At 38.4% G+C, this 21,071-nt stretch overlaps 1 protein-coding gene across 4 annotated transcripts in view; it reads right to left on the bottom strand.

The window, feature by feature from the left end:
* The window catches only part of KCNQ1 (potassium voltage-gated channel subfamily Q member 1), a 342,658-nt gene that overhangs the window by 105,821 nt on the left and 215,766 nt on the right, over positions 1-21,071 (bottom strand). For all 4 annotated transcript variants that reach the window (XR_014693723.1, XM_084521542.1, XM_084521543.1 and 1 more), the window contains one exon: positions 7,501-7,576. Coding sequence is in view for 3 of the 4 variants with exons in the window: in XM_084521542.1 (XP_084377668.1) it covers positions 7,501-7,576 (76 nt within the window). In the remaining variant the exon portion in view is untranslated. The remainder of the gene's footprint in view (positions 1-7,500; positions 7,577-21,071) is intronic.

The following is a 21,071-nucleotide window of genomic DNA, read 5'->3' as shown; positions in this document are numbered from 1 at the left end:
TAAACCAGACTCCTGGGTGAAGGTAAAATGCTGATTTCCTTTTACAGAAAGCCTGGCTCAGCTTTGAAGTCCAGCGGGAAAATATTGGTGCAAGGAATGACCAGGGAGAAAGCCCTGCATCTGAAATTTGTGTTCCATACATGGGAAAATCATAATCTGACCTACTAGCAATAAAAACACTTTTGTATAGTATTAAAAACAAAGACCATATTTTTTTCCAAGAAATACTGACACTAACTGGAAAGCTACTGAATGAAACGGTCAAAATGTATTAAATTACAAATGTATTAATCCTACATCTAGAAACTGGAATCCAATCAGTACCAGAACTACATGTGAGAAGAATCAATGATGCTCTAAATCAACAGAGAAAAGGAGAGAAGGGAAGAGAAGAGTAGAGTGTAAATGTCACAGGTTAGACTGAATGGTAGCACCTGGAATTATAGAATTATAGAATTTCAGGTTTTCAGATGGAAGGGACCTATACCATGTCCAACTGCCTGACCATGCAGTGCTAACCAAAAGTTAAAGCATTTTATTGAGGGTGTTGTCCAAATGCCTCTTGAACACTGACAGGCATGGAGCACCAACCAGCTCTGCAGGAAGCCTACTTCAGTGTTTGACCACCCTCACAGTAAAGAATAATATTCAGTCCAAACCTCCCCTGGTGCAGCTTTGTGCCATTTCCATGCACTCTGTCAGTGGTGACCAGGGAGAAGATACCAGAACCTCCCTCTCCACTTCCCCCCCTCAGGAAGTTATAGAGGGCCCTGAAATCAGATAGACCTCAGCCTTCTGGTTGTGCCATTGTTGGCACCCACTTGAAAGATCAGGAGTGAGTAATAATCTGAAGGCTGTGGGTAATAATCCAAAGGCTGCACTAAGCTCCTAAATTTACTGGTGACATCTCTGATCTTAGCACCAGGGAGGCAGCAAACTCCTCTGTAAAGAGAGTCTGGTCTGCAGGTGGAAGCCTCTATTTCCTTCAGGAGGGAGTCACCTACAGCTACAACTGCTGCTTCTTCACAGTGCTGGTTTTGATGCTGCACTTGCTGTGAGGATTTAGTTGATCTGACGTTGGTAGAGAACTTGTTCTGTTACCTATTCCACCATCTTCCCACATCCATCATACCTAGAGCCACATACCTATTCTGTGATGGAAGCTGAGTGGGCAGACAGGGGCTCCTCTCACAGCTCTGTGCAGCAACACGGTTCCACAACTTGCTGTCTCATTTGCTGCCTTCATCCTGATGCAAATCAGTTACCAGACCTGCCTTATTAGTGGCCATGCTAGGTCTGCATGTGCGTATCGGGGGGGCAGAGCACAGCTCTGTTGATCTATCACCTTCTCAGACGCTTCTCAGTCTCCTCACCTCATCCTGAAGCTTGGCCATCAGGCAGAGCAGCTCATTTACTGTGGCACAACTCTCAGCTGTTCTTGCTCTCATCCTACACCTCAGAGACTAGCCCTAGGCCCACCCCACAGTCTCAAGGTCCCTCAGGGCTGCCGGAGGAACAGAAGCAGAGGCCATGACTTTCTGGCTGGCGACCGCCATGTTTGTGCCTCCTCACCACCACACGCCTGACAGAATATCATTCAACACTTTGCAGCTGCTTGAGGAGGCTGTGAGTAGAGCAGACCACAGGCACACAGGGCACACAGCCTGAGGGTGTTGGGGTGCAGAAGCCCCTCAGGCACCGCTGGGACCCCCAAGCCTCGCGTTCCCCTCAGCCACGCCACCGCCGCGCCTCCTGAGGGTTTCCCGCCTTTCCAACTGCCGCGCTCAGCCGGCACCTCACAGCTCCCTTCCCACCCTGGCATGGAAGGAAGCTTCCTCCTAAAGATCCTACTCAAAGCTGCCACATGGCACAACAAAGTAACAATAACTGATACTTCTGACTCATTCACTGTGCTGTCCATACATGTAGAAAGTTTTCAAGGTTTGGTAAAAACTGATGAATTTACCACCTTCAACATTATCTCGATCAGCTGAAGAAGTCATCCAAAAGCATGACTGAGAACATCACTGCAGTCTTCAGTTAAATGCAGGAAAAATTCCTATAATATAAATGCATTACAGTACACTCCCACCTCTTAAAAAAAAAATTGTTGGCTTTTCTTTTTCTTTCCTTTTATTTTTTCTTTTTTTTTTTTTTGAGGGGATGATTTCCAATTTATCAGGTAATTTAATATCTCTGCTCTATCATACTTCCTTGCTGTTCGGTAAATGAAATATTGGATAAGGATCAGATAGACTGGAAGTGGCAGTTAAGCTATCTTACAATTAAATTACTTTGGTATCTGTTATCTCCTAATATTGCCTTAAGCTGCTTCAGAATCTGTGGATCTTCTGAAAATCAGTGTTCTGCATCAAAATAATAGTTTTTGTTAGTCTCCTGTCATTTTTTTGCTCTTATTCCACCTGCTATTACAAAACTAGAGTTCAACACTTCATCTTTAAAACTCTCTCTCCATGTATTTACTTTTTCAGTAAAATATCACTTCATTAAGCAAATTACATTTCAGTCTGCCAGATTCCTAGAAGCCAACTGCAAACCTTGGGTGCCTGTGAGATACTCTGTGATGGCAGTCTAGGCATGAACGAGAATTGCTTCCATTTTACCACAGAGCACACAGAGGAACTCCTGGGAAACCCAAGTGCTTACACACACCTCAGTCATAGCTGACACCCCCAGAGAAAGAAGCCTGACTCAATGATGGCATAAGCTGTACGTCTTGTCCGTGGACTAGTACAGTATGGTGGTATTTAAATTAAAAAAAAAAAAAAAAAAAAAAAAAAAAAGTCTTGGATTATTTTTGTGCAGTACATCACCACAAGGCTAGTCTGTAAGATCAGCTTGAAAACTGCAGGTTCAGAAAAGCAGTTTAGTAGAAAAGAAGTACTCAGACCTCATTCTGTCTTCCCTGCACACTGCAGCAGGAGTCTGATAGTAAAACACTATGTAGGTTACTGTCTGTTTTCCATTTACCAGGCTGCTTCTTTCTCTTTAAAACAAAAACTGAAAACCTGGAGTAAACAGAATTTATGAATGAAGTTGAATTTCCTAGTCCAATAGCGTATTTAATAGTCAGTACTGATTATTCTGTAATTATGTGGTAGTGAAAGCTTGTCTTTCAAGAGAAAATGCTGCTGATGTTGACAACAGTTAGTTTTGTAAGTGGAAAACAAAATTGCAGTAGGTAATGGATGAGTGTTGAAGAAAACTGTAGAAGCCAGCCCCACAGCTTTTCTCATCTTCTCCACTTTCTTCTCTCTGTTAATTAACCAATACTCATGACAAAAATCTTCCCACATGAAACAGACTTTCCCCTGTCATATATGAAAGTATGCAAGTCAAAAAAGCCAAATCCAAATATGAAATGTGCACAAATACATACTGCTGTTCCCTTGTGGCTGCACTGAGAGAGAACTTTCCCAAAAGGCAGACCAGGGAAAGGGGAATCCCTGCAATGGGAATTACTGGTAAATGTAACCGAGTAACAGTCAAATAAACTGGGTCTGGGATCCTTTGAAGAAAGGACACTTTGAACTACATTGTTTGCTACAGCCCAGTATGGAGATTAGAAAAGATTACACACACAATTCATGATTCATACCATGACAAACGAATTACATAAGGTGATGAATTATAAGAGCATAAATGAAAGATTTTCCAGTGAAATCATAACAAACAAGGCAACAGTTACTCATGTCATCAGTGGAACTCCAAACTGTATTTTTAGTTTATGCTATGTATAGAATATTTGCCATAGTGAAGAGCACAACACAAATCAAAAACATATTTTGAAAAGGAACTGGAAAGAAAAAATGTTTAAAGATGACAATGGGAAATCAGATCAAATTCCTGGTCTCTGGGTATATGGTGGACAACACAATTGTATCCATGTGCGTAAGTCATAAAACATTTAGAAGGTTTCCTAATTGGAAGGCAAATGTTACTTACCCATGAATTCACCTAATGGAAATAACTAACCATGGTGAATTGCTTTTTGAAATTCAGTTATAAGGTTAGACTGTGATGAAGATATCTGATTTATACTTAATATGTGAAATTCACTTTTGTGTATGAAGAGTGAACAAAGCCTAGAAAACCATTAATTTCTAAGTACTCTTTTCCCTATGAACTACAGAATCCTTCCTTAATAGTAAAGCATTCAGCTTTGCTGACACACAGGACTCGTGTTGATTACTAGTAGATCTTTCCTACACAATTTGAACCAGTCCTACAGACCTTGCAAGTGTTATAGCCCCTTTACAAGAGCATAAACACATCCATAAAAAAGGTATTAATTGTTTATAATGTTATGCTGGGTTCTTACAAGGACATCATATGGACTGTACTCAGACCTGGTTGTTAAAACACAGTATAAATCTGTCCCCTTCTTTTAAAGAGGAAATGATGTGCATGTTTGATGCTTCACACAGTAATACTTCTCATGTCCTTTGAAATTTCTTTGTTTAGTTTCAATTTCTTTCTTTATTTGTGTTTTGTTGTTGTTGCTTTTGTTTTTGTTATTTTTTTTTTCAAACGGGAAGTCTCTTTTCTAATTGACATTTGTCCTTGTGGTGCCATCACCACTTGTTATTGATTGAAGTCTTCGAAAAAAAAAGTATCTATACAAAATTAGACATACAGGTGTATCCTGCAAACAGCTGGTATAGTTTAAGAACCATGCTGGGTTCATGCTGAGACCTATTTTGCAAAATTTTCCTCTTCCTCCCTTTCTTCCTATGGTTTCCCTGCCAAAAGCTTTGGAGGCACGTCTAAAAAATTCTGCTTTTAAGTGCCGATCTTGCAATTACTTCTTCCAGCTCATTTTTAACATGAATAGTCCAATGGACTTCAGCTGAAATTGTTTCTTTTTTAACAGGTAAAGGAAAAATCTGAATTTTCTGTTAGGAAGCTACTTTTCACATAAACACAATGTTTAAAAGACGAGTATCTACCAGAAAACAGCTGCTATGTAGACATCTGAAAGATTAAGTTTTTAGAATGCATATTCTTCTTTACCTTAGTTTCAGGTATTGTGTTGGACTGGTTAGTACAAACTATATAGTCATTACTTGGCATGTGTTTAAACATTTTAATTTCTTATGGTTATTTTATGTGCATACAATAGAACAAAGCAGATTTACAACATACATTTGAGGAAAGAATAATGACAGTGGTTATCTCCTAATTACGGGAAAGATTTCCAAAAGCACCTTGTGGCTAGAATTTCAAGGTGACTTTGTGCATTAGGTTACTTAGATGCTTTTGAAAACTGTACTTTTGGTGCTCTCAGAGTTTTTAAACTCGGTCATAACCTTGTATTCAGAAATTATGGAGAAGTATCAGATATCTCCGTACTGGAAGACTCTGCTTCCGACAGATACAGCAGTGTATCACTTGAATGCAGTAGTGACTTAAGATATTTCACTTTAGCTTAACTTAGATTTTTAGCTACTTACTAACAGCTCATATTAATAGCTCAGGAAGCATAAACACTACTAAAGAAGGATAAGAGACAGCCCTTGTTAAGGGTTTTTGTAGATGGCCAGGAAGAGGTCTTTTGCAGGTGAGAAAGTGAGAGCGCAACTGAGAAGCCAGCTTAGCAAATGGGACACCGAGTACAAACAAGTTTCAAGCAAGAACTGAATAGTGCCATTCTATTCAGTCAAATGCTTTTTCAGCTTCTATCAAGTCATCTGCCGCAGGGGAGTTTCATTTGCTTGCCAGGTGGATAATGTTGCACACAGTGTTCAGGCATTTTCCAAATCTGTTTTTGACAAACACCACTTGGGAGGTAGATCCATGATGTGTAGATTTCTTGTTTCTAAGTAGCTTAGTTAATACCGTGGCAAATATTTTATATTCTGATTTTATGAGAGCAGTGATTCTGTAATTACCACAGACCAAAGGATCACAATCAGATTGCAGAATGAGAATAAATTAAAGTTTAATGCAACTGGCCACATTTGGGCTGTTTTTCACCAAATAGCAACAGCCACATCAGTGGAATGGGCCACATCCCTTTCCAAGTTACAAGTACTGATCATCAGGCATTAAGGAGCTTCTCAACAAAATGACTACAGAAAGTATTTTCAAGTAGTTTGGACATTGTGGCTTTCTTAACTTCAGTCTAAGGAAAATAACAGGTGAAATTTTCTAGCAGAAACTTTCTGAACGTGTTTCCTCCAATAAAATCCCTGTCATAGGAAATTTCAGCCTGAATGGTTACAGTATTATCCACATTATCCACAACTGAAAGAGATTTGGGAACACATAAGGCAACCTTACCTATAATTTGGCTAATGATTTTTAGGAAAAATAAAAAGATTCACGGAAGAAAATTACTGAAGAATTCACACAGTGGTTCTAAATTTCAGCGATGAAGTCAGAATCTAGGCTTTGAAGTAGCAGTAAGCATTACTATACAGAAACAATGCTGTCTTGGATCATTAATTACCATCAGCTTTTTCCTCCTAAACTTTTTGCCTTTCAAATATTTGAAAGAAATGGGATCATCCACCACCACATCACAGCCTTTTTTTGGCGTAGATTAAAGATGAGAAAGCTTTTTAGTCTCTTATACACAATAGTGCCAAGGTTATACCTGAAAATGGATGCAGGCAGTTAACCTCCCCCTTTTCTTTGCATTTTCATCTGTGAAGCCTGTTCTCCAGGGATTGTCCCTTATTAATTCATTTTAAGTCAAGTAATATATTTCTTATATACACAGATATATTCACATGGTTTAAATCAAGCTGAAGGCTGTTGACATGTGTGTTTTTGCTGGATTAGTTAAATTGATTTAAAAACCATGTTCTTAGAAAGTTTGCAGTCACAGATTTTTATTCAGACCAGGCAACCAGGTTAATTAGCTACTGTGAACTGCTTACGGTATTGCAATATCCCAGCAAGTGATGCACTGGAAATGTTTGCTGGTAAGGGTGACAGGAGTAAAGAGAACTGACTATCTCACAAACTGTGAAGGAAATCTCCTACCTATGCAGATGGGACAAGTGAAAAGTAAGCAGAAGCCTTCTGATACACTAACAAATTTCCATCCCAGTTTCTTATCAGGACTTCATTGTAATAGAGCAAAGAAACAGAAACAAGGCTGAGGTAGTATTTTAATCTCCAATTCTACTGACTCAGCACGACAGTAACATACGGTTTGGAATTAATGCAGACATATGAGAATGCTTGCACTGCAAGAAAGAGAGATAACAGAGGGTTAGAGGTCAAGTCCATTAGCAGAAAATAACATTTTAATTCAGACCTCGTTTCAGGAGTTTAGCCTATTTCCAGTGTGTCCACAGTTGACTAACCTGCTCCTAAACAACCACCCTATTCAAGGAGGGAGAGAATAGTGGGTGTAGCTCACCATTACTGAAATGAATTGTGTCTGTCTCTTAAAGTTTCTAAAAGAAACAATGAAATAGGAGAATAAAAGGTCTTATTTAGAAAAGCAGCTTTCTCTTCACAACTCACCTGAAACTTTTTCTTTGCCACAAAATACTGCATCCTACGAATCACCTTAATCGCAGCACGGTGATGTTCTCGCAGCCTGTGGGGAAAATGAAGCAGGTGAGTAGGGTGAAGGAGCATCTCTTTCCAAACTGTAAACTAGCAGCCTTCAGAAAGTGCTTCACCAACACGCGGATGTGTAACATTAGTAGTAGTGATTCGTCCCGTGTGTGCAGCACACTACTATTTTGACCTTCCCCACCTCCCAAGAATGTTATAAAAATCCAGGATTTTATCTGCTCTATGCTAGGTTTGCACACATGTCACAGCAAAAACTGGCGTCCACACAACCTCTATGTCAAAGCAAACCTCCACTTGTCTTTCCCAGTTCCCTTTCCACAAAAAAAAAAAAAAAAAAAGAACAAAAAAGAAAAAAAAGCTGTCAAGTTTCTGCATATTCAGCCATGCAGAGCTTTTACACACACTCTAGAATTACAGCTTTTGTTTCTTTTCTTTTCACTAAGTCTTGTGCAGTATGTCCCTTCACTCAAAGAATTTGGATTTCAAAAACCATTAAAAAATCACTTAGAAGATTTTTGAGTAGACTGCTAAACAATACAAATGATACGGTGGTAGCTGAATGCAACCTCTATATCCACATGCATCCCCAAACTGAATTGGAAGTGTACATAAAGAAATCCACAGTGTCTTAAAACAAATATACCTCCCTTGTCATGCACATGAACTAAAAACAAAATTAAAAAAAAAAATAATCCAAAACCAAGAATTTGCTATTCATATAAATTTTCATAATATCTGAGAAAATTATTTTTCATAAAGCGTATGAAAGAAATCTGTTCATTAACAGCAACAGATATTTGTTGTTTTTCATTATTTTTAAAGCTTATTAGAATTACATTTTTTTCTTCTTAATGGTAAAAAAAAAAACACACCATAAATATATCAAAGCTATGCTGAAGACTTATCCTACTTGCTCACTCTATTACTATTACTATTCTCTGCACATTTAAAGGACAATATTGATAACAATGTGGCAATGTTTTTGTTTCTCAGTGGTGAACTTCTGGCATTTTATATTTTTTTTCTCAAGTAGACTTCCAGTGATGGGTTAGGGGAAGGAACAGACAAAGCAGAGCTGGCCTTAGATATTCCAGGTGTTCTATCATTATAAATTGTTACTAAAAATGCTGATGGTTAGGCATACGAAGAGGTCCCTATGCAGTATTTTCTCCCCAGGTAGAACCTGACCTTGTTCATATTCACTATAGGATGGAAAAATTGTATTTAAGTCATGTACAAGCTTGAGTCTTCAGTATATTACAGCATGCTATTACCCTATCCTCTTTAGTTAAATATAGCCTGGAGCATCAGTGAGTATTCAGGTAGCTCCTCAGGACAAACTCGATGACCTTGAGGTCTCTTCCAACCTAGAAAATTCTGTGATTCTGTGATTCTGTGTGACAAATTTCTCCCAGCAAAGAGAAGTTCTGTGTGTGCCAATCTTGGGTGCCTGTCCTGTGAGCAATACAGCAAGCGGAGCCTTTCTGAAAACTCACTCTTTATGGGAGAGTAGCTTTCTCCAACTACAAAAGCCAAAACAAAAATAAAACAAAACGCTCTGATTTTCTATTTGCAGATACTGTTCTATCAGTTAGATTTTTTTTTTTTTTTGCTACAGACATCACTTAAATTTAACAACAACAGAAAAAAAAAAAACAAAAACAAAAACAAAAACAAAAACAAAACAAAACAAAAAACTTTCTCCATAAAATAGGATTGCTTTTCAAACTAATGACATGAAGCTTTTCAACACAGGTCCACCAACCATGATATGCCTTCATTTGGAGTAACTGCAGCTCAATAACTACGCAGCGTTCCCTGAATCTGTGCTTGGGTTTGTATGGGAGGCCCTTCCCTATTAATACCTTACAGAAGGCTCTCACAGGACTCTGTCCAGGTCCTCTCTCATGTACACTTGACTGCAACATCATGCTCACGTTATAAGAATGGAAATTCACTTCTTCTAACTGGGCCAGCTGCCTTCTTGGATCGCCTCCCAGTGAACTGAGTCAGCCCAATCTTAGTTACTGGTGTCGCTATTCCGAGAGCCCCCGCTGCATCACTGCTCACAACAAGGACAACTTCCACAAAACCAGAAGGAAATAAAGCATTTATCTCTTTAAGTTCTTCTTCACAGAGTTAGAGCCAAAAAGATAAATGCTGCTGAATCCGGTGTTAGGTATTAAAGGTATGATAGGGTAACTTTCATGCAGATATACACAGCATAATGCACACAACAACAACTTATGACAAATAGAAATACATTTCAATTGCAGTAAAACTGCTTGTAGTATTTTGTTTTATGCCTCATTTCCTCTGGGGTGTTCTTCACAGTCCATTATTTTTAACTAAAACACTTTTCTTTGGGGCATACGGTCACTAGTAAAGTACACCAAATCCCTCATCTTCTGTCTAGGTGCAGAACCTCATCTGTACGCAAGGCAGTAGGATAATAAAAATGAGGTTCACCATTCAGTGAAATAACAATACTACACCACCAAAATGATTTTCCAATGCAGTAATTTTAAATCAATCATTTTTAAGCGCTAACATGAACTTTGATGCCAGGAGTGGAAGTTAATATTCTCATTTTGTTCCTTTACATTTCCAACTGCAATAGGAAACCTTGCAGTAAGCTTGTTTCTGCTTATGCTGTAAAATCTAATTCTGCCCAACAGGCTGTCTTGCTTCCCTGAGATTAAATGCTTCTGCAATGAGAGAAGGGAATAAAGGATTTAATTAGTAGCCAAGGTTATGATTCACAGTTGTTTGATCTCTTTTGCAAACTGGTAACAAATGCTTTAGTAAATTGAGAGCTTAAACATTAACTGGAGATATTTGTTTGTTCAGCCACTCGTGACATCTCTCAATTCTAGTTACAGAATGACTGTCTGCAATCTGGGGGGACATATAGTGTCGTTATACGCCAAACAGCCACACAATGCTTCGTTATCCTCTGAACGAGATTTTCACGAAGACATTTTATTTTATTTTAAAGGAGTGTGGTGGGAAATTACATCATCTGAGAGTGCTTCTACATACAGAAGCAACATACACCCATGGTGCATGATCCTCAAAGAAAGCAGAAGACACCCTTTGGAGAATTATGTCTGTGCAGCCCATGTCTCCCATGGCAGTGCCATCACCTCCTTGTCCATGCTAGAGCTGGGTCACCATGAATCAGGGGACTTTTTCCTTTTCAGACAGGGACTACTGGGATACTTTCGAAAGCTTGCCTATTTCAATTTAGCTGTGGGAGCTAAGCTCTCCTGCAAATGAAATCTCTACCTGCAAGTTCGGTTTTGCCTAACTTTGGTAGAAAGCATGTTTGGTAAGTGCATTAGTAACAGGGCCAGCAGGAAAGGCTTTTGCCTTTTGCTTAATGAAGCTGTTTTCCTGTCAGGAACATTTATCAGGCTTAGACTCTCACCATGCCCATTAATCTCACAATAACCAACATCTGAAGTGACTTGCCAATCACCACTTGAGTGATTCCAACAACCCCAGTGTACTACCTTCAAAAATAAGCTTAAGTAGTTTTTTATGCCTGTAAAATCAACCTAAAAATTACAGCTTCCAATGCTAGACAACCTCTCAGCATGAGCTTTTCCAAAGAAAAATCAGATTAAAAAAAGACTTTCTTTTTTCTAGTAATACTTAGTAGTTTTGTTTCCATGAATTGTGTGTTGGTGAAAGTCAGCCCAAACAGATGAAATATCTTTTTTACTTCGTGGATGTAACCTAGAAAGGCGATGCGAGCACCACACGTTGCATTGTCCCCTGTGCCAGTGTTGGGATCAGTTATAGGAGGGGCAGGAAGAACATTACAGTTCAAACGTTCATTTGGGCTTCAGCCATATGGCCGGAAATATCTACTGTCCTGTCTCGGACCAAGACCAACAGCTCCTCATACAGAACGTACTGCACAGCCACTAACTGCCAGGAGCTTTCACTGGCTACCGATACACTTCTGTCTCAATATAAATAGGACACCAAGATGATCTTGAACACAGCACATACTACACAACGCTTCCAGTGGACTTAAAATCAGACCATTAGGGTCTGAAGCTGCCCGTGAATCAGGAAAATTGTCAGAACCTGTAGGGATTATCTAGAATGATTAAGGAGTATTGATTTGATAACATCAAATCAATAACAGAAAACCATCCTGGTAGGAGTAGGGTCAATAGCTTCATACAAGCTTAAGTTATTCTTATTCTGACACTTAGATATGAGGTTTGCTTTATTTGTACACTGGAAAAATAACCTGTTGCTAATGCAGGCACTCCTTGAAGCAAAACGAATGAGGACAATGAAAATGACCCTGCAGCAAGATGGAATGGGTTGAGTACCCACACTACAAAAGGAAGCCTGACAGAATAACATGACTAGAAATCATTAGTTTTTCTGCCTTCTTTTGTTGTTAGGTTACTTAACCTACCACAAGCCATTTGGAGGAAACCCGATCACTTCATTAGTCCATCAGAAATCTGGACTGGAATTTCACATAATTTGGAAAACAAGCATACTGAAGAACTTAAGGTACTTTTACAGACATTCACATTTGGTTGGAAAGCTATATATTTATAAATGCCCCAAACTTCTATTGTAATAGAGCCATTAGTATTGCAATATTATTTATTTTTCACAGCACAGCCAAAACCTCAGTACCCTCCCAAAGGTATGACTCATTCCACAGTCCTGCATTCACAGACAGCCACAGCAAAGGTCCCAGGCTTTGGCCAGCATCTGTCTGCAGTGCAGGTACATTGCCGTCTCATTCCTGCTAAGGGACCTGCAGGGCTTCCCCAGAAGAATACTTTTGGGACCAAGGCTAAGATTCTAAGAATGCTTTTTTTTTTTTTTTTTTTTTTTTTTTTCCTGCAAACATCAGGAAGTAAACAATTGCATGGTTTGGTTGTTCCACATTTTAAGATAACTAAAAACTTTTGGTTTGTTTGTTTTAATGAAGTTTTGTAAGATTAATCCCTGTTCTAAAATACACAAGTCTTTCAAGTAAAGAACTAGGTAGAAAAAAAAAATCTGCTAATTAGAAATATTTGCTGTCCTTAAAATGCTGCTGAATTTGATATCAAAACCTTAGTAATCTCATTATAAGCGTGTCCCCCTTCTCATCCTAGAAAGGTATTCCATATATTCGTGTAGTGTTAACAGAAATATTAAAGCAACAAGACAGAGGAAAGGTGGTGTTAATTTCCTATTTGTAACACTTGTATTTTGTTCATATGTAGAACATATTATTTTCAGGCCCGTTAACGTCTGGCACAGACGTCCCCACGTAGAAGGACACTGATATTATTGGAGTGAAAAGGTCAACAACGCTCTTCAGAATGAGTTTAACCAGAAGGAAAACTCAGTAGGAGAGAGTCATGGAATTACAATATCTTTTACAAAATACCCTCTTCTCAGTAAACCTAACACTGATTTGAAGTCAAGCTCAGTTTTCAAACATATTTAAATTCTCTGCAGTCTTCTTAAATTTCGGATTTAAGACAGAGCTGAAGTATTAAGAACGAAGACTGCAGTTGATTGGCCTGAAGTTTTTGGCACTAATCATTATTTAGACTTGAACTTTATCTTTAACACATCAGATTCTAATAATATGTTGCGCATGTGAACTGAAATATTTTTTCCATTCAGGCACTGAAAATCTGTCCTTGTAACAAAATCTGGTGGAAGAGATTCAGAGTAACTACATTAAGCCATTTCATTAGTGCATTTAAGTCTAATGAAATCTTTCATCGTTAGTCCTCTAGGGGCTTTTGGTATAGAATTTGCTGTGGCTCAAGGTTATTCTTGTCTTTTCACACATTCGGTCATTCCCTACACATTACACTTGATGGGAACCTCTGTTATTGGACAACATTTTCCATGTGATGAGTTAGGATGGATTAGGTTGCATGGCTGTGTGTCCTGTAATAGGAAGTGCTTGCACACTGTACCCAGAAACAAAATCAGAATCACTGCTTCGTTCAAATAATGTGAGCTACTCAATTTCTTGCTTTTGGTGCTAGGGCTTGGCAACTGCTGCTTACTTCTGATGTACTTTTGCAGCCATCATTATGTGTTTACAAGGGGCTCTCAAAAAATACCCTCCCCCATAAGCAATTCACAAAAATCACCTTAAGGACAAACTAGTAAAAACTGCCCCAAAGTGTCAGAAAAGTACGATGACACTTGAAGAGCAAACCAGTTACAAAAGCAAAGTTTTATTAAATGGGCTGCAGCCAAGCTTAATGTTTATATAAATGCTCCCAGAACATTTTCAAATGTATTAATGTGCTTATTTTCAATGGACAAACATTTTTTTACTAGACTTTGCCCTCTAGTTTTCCCATCTATTTGAGAAAGTAAAATTAGAAATGAGTAACAACACAAATGAAATGAATGCAGCCATCCCCCTAGTGCTCACTCTCCAGGGTTTACACAGGTTTAAATGCAAAAAGGATGCTGAAATAGTAGATATTATATTCAGGAGAAGAAAAAAAAAAAAGGAGAATCACAAATAGCGGGAACAATACATTTTTCAAACTTCTTTGGTCTTACAGGCAAAGGCATTCCAGTAATTACAGGCAAACAAGTTATCTAGTTATGAAAGATCGATGCCTACTTAACTCTTACTCATGTTTGCCAGTTGCTCCTGAACAGATATGACTTCATCTGAGCACTGAATAATTCAAAGTCAGCAGCAAACAACTTCTACAAGGATTTTTGCATTAACAATTTAGAGAGAATAGGCTGTTTGAAGTGGTGAATTTTAAAAATGCGAGCTGCTTTGACTTAACTGCACGTTCACTAATATAACTGCTGTTTCCTACCTAGGGGAATGTGGAGGCAAAGTTCCCATAGGACTCTGAGTGACTGTAAAATCATAAATTGCTCTACAAGAATACTGTGTAAAAGTAATGTCAAATCCACTCCCCTGGTGAACATTTCAAGCAGTAAACATTTTGGTTATTGTTTACTGAATGTGAACATAGCCCTGGGGTAATTAGCTTAAGCTGAATTAACATAACCAAGCTCCTCCCCATACTGTATTCTCCCACTGTATTTGTGGTTGTGTTAGTTTTGTTTTTTGTTTCGTTTTTGTTTATTTTTAACATAAAATATGTAGGTGAAAGGCACATAGGCTGGCTTTAACACAGCACTGTGACTTTTCTACTGCTTTGGGAGGCTAAGAGTAATGGTGGCAGGTGACGAGAGGTCTGCAAGGATGGCTTGGGAGATGGTGCTGGGGAAGCAGAAGATGGGGGTTAATATGGAAAGCAGAGAACCAGCTGAAATGACTTGACTTGACTTGTATAAAGCATTAATGGTAATTTGAGACTCAGAGTGTGTCTGGAAAGTACAGCTAATCAGTCTGGCCCTTTAAACTATGCTCTTATCAAGGCAATCTAAAATGTAGGCCTGAAAAGGGGAAGAAGCTTTGCTTTTCTAACCCAGAATTAACACAGGTTACCACTGCAAGATCAGCAAGAGATGGCACAAAGTGCAGATGGCTTTGGATGCTGTTTTTCTGATAGGGACCATGAGTCTCATCAGGTTAGCTACATAACTTACCTGAAGTACAAACTCTCTAATATTCGTACTGCTGCACAAGGGCTATATTGCTGTTACTCAAGGTGGAACCATTTCACAGCTGAATTTTCAGGAACTGCAAAGCGTTTATATGGTAGTGGAAGACTGGCCATGGGATAAAGAAGATGAGCACATCATTAAATACAAAGTTTCCTAGTATGCTGACCTTCCAGCCCATCCTCAGCTGTTCCTCTGTTCCTTATCCTGACAAACAAAGCAAAAGCTCATTTCCAGCTACAGATAACAATTATGAATAGCTAAACAGCATGGGATTTTGGAGTTCCAGCCTCTACTTTGTTCAACTTCTCTTGGGTGGAATGCTCAAACACACAGTACTTCTATGAGCAAGATAAATAGCTGTAGCTACTAGAATAAAGATGATATCTACATTTTCTGGGCTAATGCTATGCAGGGATGAACATCAGAGAGTTCATTTCTGTTCTGCCAATGATGATAGCTAAGAACATAACCCTTAGTATAAAGGTTTGTGTTCAAACCAGACTAAAGCATGGTATTTCTTGTACATCCTAAACGTCTTAACTATATATTTTCACAATTCTGTTTTTACTTGTTTCTTTTTATACAGGGTATAAAGAGTTGCATAAACGGCATGGAAAAAACAAAGGAAAACAAAATGATTTTTGAAAGGGAGTGAAATAACCCCTGTTACAAATGAAAGACAAATATAAAAACGGCCCCCTTTTTCTCAGAATTGGTTATGTTTCCCTAATCTGGTGAATTCCCCATTATCAAATCACAGCGAACCTTCAGTCAGCTCTTCACTCTCTGCATCTTGTTGAGGCAGAACCCAGCTATTTTTACATGTTTTCAAAGCCAAACAATTGAAAGTAACTAGACACAAATGAGATCACAGATAACTAAATAATAATATACGGCATTGTCTTCCAGACACTGTCTGACAAGTTAAACTCTTTTTCCAAAGAAGCTGAAGATAGAAGACAATAGAGCTGTAGTTCACTGCACAACGAAAGACACGAATATTAGTATTTTGCAGCATCTGGTTAAAAGTTTTGTTTTGTTTTGTTTTTCTGAGCTTGTCATTCATGGCTCTGAATTATACAAGGATCCACAGGGCTAAAATCAGCGATACTGGAAAGAAATAACGGGCTGCCCAGGGAAGTGGTGGAGTCACCATCCCTGAAGGTCTTTAAAAGACGTTTAGATGTAGAGCTTAGCGATATGGTTTAGTGGAGGACTGTTAGTGTTAGGTCAGAGGTTGGACTCGATGATCTTGAGGTCTCTTCCAACCTAGAAATTCTGTGATTCTGTGATTCTGTGAAATAACCATACTGCCTATGGTTGGTTGTTTCTCTGTTGTTGGCCTATTAAACTTACAATAACCTTTGGATATTAAACTGGCTTCTGTTACACTACTTCATTATGCTCAACAAGTTGTTAACACTACAAGGTAGCTCTTTGTTGTATTCATCCTAGGGTGCTGCCAGACCACTGCAAACTCAAGTCTGAGACTGGCTTTTCTATTTAGCTTAAATTGCATTGCTCAGAACAAGCAATATGCAAAATTAAAAAAAAAAAAAAAAAAAAAAAAGACATGCAAAAATGTCTAAGGCAGAAAACAAGTAGCCAAAAAAAAATTAAAAGTATGCTCAGGACTCATTAAGAAGTCTTGCTTATTGATTTCCACTTTACACAAGACTTGAATTTACTAATTTAATACGTGCTGTATCCCCCTTCTTAATTAAGACACATCAGGTAATACTACAATAACATCCTATTTAACCTTTTGTTTTGAGACAAAAGAAATAGGCTTTTATTAGATCAATTACTGATGCAGTTCACTGGCGATCTATAGAAGGTCAAAACAACATTGCATTGCTACTTATTTAACTTCACACAATGACTTCAGCCAGAAACTCCTTTACTTTTTTGCCTCATCTCAGCAATAGTGCATTCTAAAATAACGTTGAGTAGAGACAAAGACAAGTTTTTCTTCATAAATCATAGGCAAGAAGTTAGATTCAGTTATACACCTTTGCAGCTTTATGCTATTCTACCAAGGCCAAGTAGCTAAACCTAGAGAGCATCTCAGCTGTTCAAAGCAAACGAAAATAATTGCACGGTTCCAACTGACAAAATAAAGCAGCTCTCCTGTTGGAGAGACAGGAATTACAACAGGAAAAATATCTGAAAGGAAAAGACCGTTGACTTTATTAGTAATATTTACATTACCAAAATTAGCAATAAGACTATTTCAGAAATCCTTAACATTTTGCATGTTGCTTTCTACCACAAAAGTGATTGGTAAATTCTCCTGCCATTTAATAATGAAAAAGGGAAGATGGATGTCACTGTTGTGAAGCTGTTTGTAAGCATTACATTCTGAACTCACACCACATCATGACTACATGATGAGACAACTCAAAAAAAAATTTTTTTTTTTTTTTATATATATCACTCCCACAAAAATCAACCAAAAATATATGAGGCCAAATTCTGCACTGATTTACGCCACGAGACATCAGAAGTGAATGGGAGCACACTGATTGCTAGGTCATCACAGCTCTCAGCCTGCCATCTCTGTATGTGCTCTGCGTGTAATTTATACACAATGATACGTGTCTGCCTCCAGCTGCACTTTTTAGTGGGTGTATCCTCCAAAAGCAGAGTGATAGAAGACTATAAACACAAGGGTGTTGCTACAGTCTGTGCAAGCTGCTGTGAAAAGCATTGTAAAACCTTGCACGGATAGCATTAGGACAAGGGGACCTCACTTCCCATGTCAATGCCATCACACCGAAAAAGGAACAACAACAACAATAAAAACAGTTACAAAAGTGGCTCAAAACTGCAGTTTTTGCAACTGGAAGCATACTCAAAGATTTGTTGTTTTACAATGGTGGAGAAACACATGGGATTTCAACTTGCGGAGAACAGCCTTTTCCTATAAATCACAGGGAGTAATCTGAAACCTAGAAACAGCACAGGGGCTCACATTTATGGATTTAAAACAGATGAAGAGCAAAGCATGCTCTTAACCCTTTCCCCATAGTTTCTTTCCAAGCCCAGAATGAAAATGCAAGAACTGAACAGAAATTAACTGGGAAAAAATCATGATTAATAAAACTCTGAGAACACCTAAAACTGCAGCTCTTTGACTGACTTCTCCAAGGATACAAGCAAAGAATTGTCCTAAAGCAAAGCACTGTAAAACAGCGAGAGTGTAATCCACTATTCGGACTGTTCTTTCATCAACTTTTATTTAAGCAGTTTATCTTGTTGAGATTAGGATCTCCCTTATACAGCAAGACCTGGCAAACACAGGCCTCTGGTTTTGAATGTCAGGCTGTATTTCACTGGGAAAAAAATACCTAGCAGCCTGTCGTCTCACCATAAGGTTATAAACTACTTAATCAAGCAATAGGAGAACTAATACTAACACATTAGCAATAGTTTTTCTTCAGAAATATGTAAGAGCATTAAGATATCATAAAGAGGGCTTATTTGATGTCTTTTAATATCCCCAAGCACTTCCCTACCATTTTAGCCTCTCTCTTGGTTCACTGGCCAAAAATAAAAATAATAAAAAAAAAAAGCATAGCCTGTTCCAACTGGAATCCTAAAATGCAGCTTCCCCCCACACACACTTTTCATTTTTTTTCCCTTTTGAAAAGAATGGGCTGGAATATCAGCATTGCCAAGAGCCATTAGTCTATACCTTGTCAGGGTCAGAGTTCCCGCCCTTCCAGAAATTTGCTCAAATATACGACACAATGGTATGATTAAACACAGAAACGAGCCAGGGCTGGAATCAAGAATGATGGTACGTCATGTTAATCTCTACACCCATACAATATCTTAGAGGAAACCCTAAACCAACCAACACAGGATGGTTGGAAGAAGAGAAAGGATAATTTTAAGCTTACTGCAGCATCACTCATCTGCATATGTAATATTTGCCCGTGGTGATCCAACCTCTGTCCCTGTACTGCTGCAGCTCAGTGAAGTTGTCCCTGTGCCCATGTCTCTTAGTGAAAAGCTAGCGTGGTGAGAGTTTCTGTACTGAAGTGGAAAGATTGCAATCCAAAGGAAAAATGTCTCTAAAGTGGCAAACATGGGTACCTAAGTAATTTTTTAATGAAGAAGCTACCTAAGCATTTTAGAAAAATGCAGCATGAAAATGAATTCAGTCTTAACTACCAGGCATGTTGTGGGAGCATTCAAAGAACTCAGCTGTGACTGAAGTTTTGTGCCACAAAAATTTAAGTCCTTCTGAAATAGCTTAGTAAAAGTGTTTTATGTAATTGTACGTGCAAAGAAACATTTCTGGGGGGGGGGAAGAGAGATTAAGAGAGAACTGCTGCTATTAACAAAATTTTCTTATGACCAACACGCTACATCAAAACATGTGGTTGCAAATTTCAGTAACCACAGAAGTCACCACAGTTTTTTGCTTTTGCTTTTTGTTTTGTTTTGTTTTGTTTTCTCCTTCTATTTTCTTTTTAATAATTTCAAACCAAAGACTTAAGTTTAGCAAACTCATACTTTGTGAAAAATCTAGGGTTAGATTCTCTACTGCTCACCTTCATCCTATTATCATAACAGCTTTCTAAATCCAAAGTCTGATTTCAAATACAACCTCTTCTGCTCTATTTTAGTCCTGCAGCTGCTCAGATCCAGATCTTGTCATTGTCTCTTGTGAATCCAAGATCATATTTGTATGCAGGCAGCGACGGATATCTCCAAAGGGACTTCCAAAGATATCTATCAGGCCATCTACGTAGGCTGGGACATACAGTTTTGAAAGTCTTATAAAGTACCTAAATTATGGTCATGACAGTGCCTATTCTATGTTTAGCCCAACGTACAAATTGCAGGAGTATGAAGCAGAAGCACTTTGCAGCTTGAAAGTTGCTAAAATAATCACATTTACCAAGTTGTGTGTGCAACATGGCTAGCTACATAACCCTTCTTTAAAAGGCACTCTGTACAAAAGTTTCTGCCTAAATGTAAAAAGTCACTCTGCAGCCCCTGTCTCACCAAAGCTGGTGGATGACACTAATGCATGAGTAGCCTGACTAAAGTCAAGAGGAGAACATGGGCATGAACTTGTACACTTGCTTTGCATATCGAGGGATCAGTAGAAACCTGAAAAAAATGTACATAAGAAAACTTTTAAGATAGAAAATGTAGTTTATATATTGAGCAGAATTCTAGATGTGTACTTATTAACTGGGTTTGTATTTTTTGTGTGGAAAATTTGACCTGAAACACGTAAGTTTTCCTGTTCAACCTAATAGCTACAGAATATGCTGTGTTATTACTATTGCAAAGGACAGGAAATTTTATGAGTTGATATGCTGGAGACAGAAACTGGCTGGGACTAACTACTCTGGTATGTGAGCTCTGTTTCTGTTTGTGGCTCCAAAGCACATGCGCAGCTCAACAATGTATTTTTTGGCCTAGAGAAATTATTCTCTACTAAGTTAGATACAGAAAACTGTATTTTATTTATAACAGTATTTTATTTATTTTCTCTTCTCCAGCTACTATTCCTCTCAACTCAAGATGTTAACAAGTCTGTGTACCTTACAACTTAAGTTCTGCTGCACAGAAAAAATGTTTTTAATATTCCTATCTCCCTGTGCAGATATGTGATGATGTTTACAAAGTGATTTACAGTCAAATGCTTTATTAAAATTATCAGCCCGCTTCATAGATTCACAACATTTCTGCAAAGCAAAATTTCCTCAATGAGGGCTGAACATCGGCTCAAATATGCTCAATGCAGCCAGTAGGAATTAGGCAGTTTTAGGTGAAAACTAAGCTAGCTACTACAGTCCAGAATAGACAAAACCCAAGGGAATATACTACATGTAGGAGTGGAATTAAGGGGTCTCAGCATTGCCACCCTTTGTGTTCTACTTGCCTTGAGA

Source organism: Aythya ferina (assembly GCF_964211825.1).
Source record: "Aythya ferina genome assembly, chromosome: 5".
NCBI lineage: Eukaryota > Metazoa > Chordata > Aves > Anseriformes > Anatidae > Aythya > Aythya ferina.
This window is presented reverse-complemented; position numbering and strand designations above follow the sequence as displayed.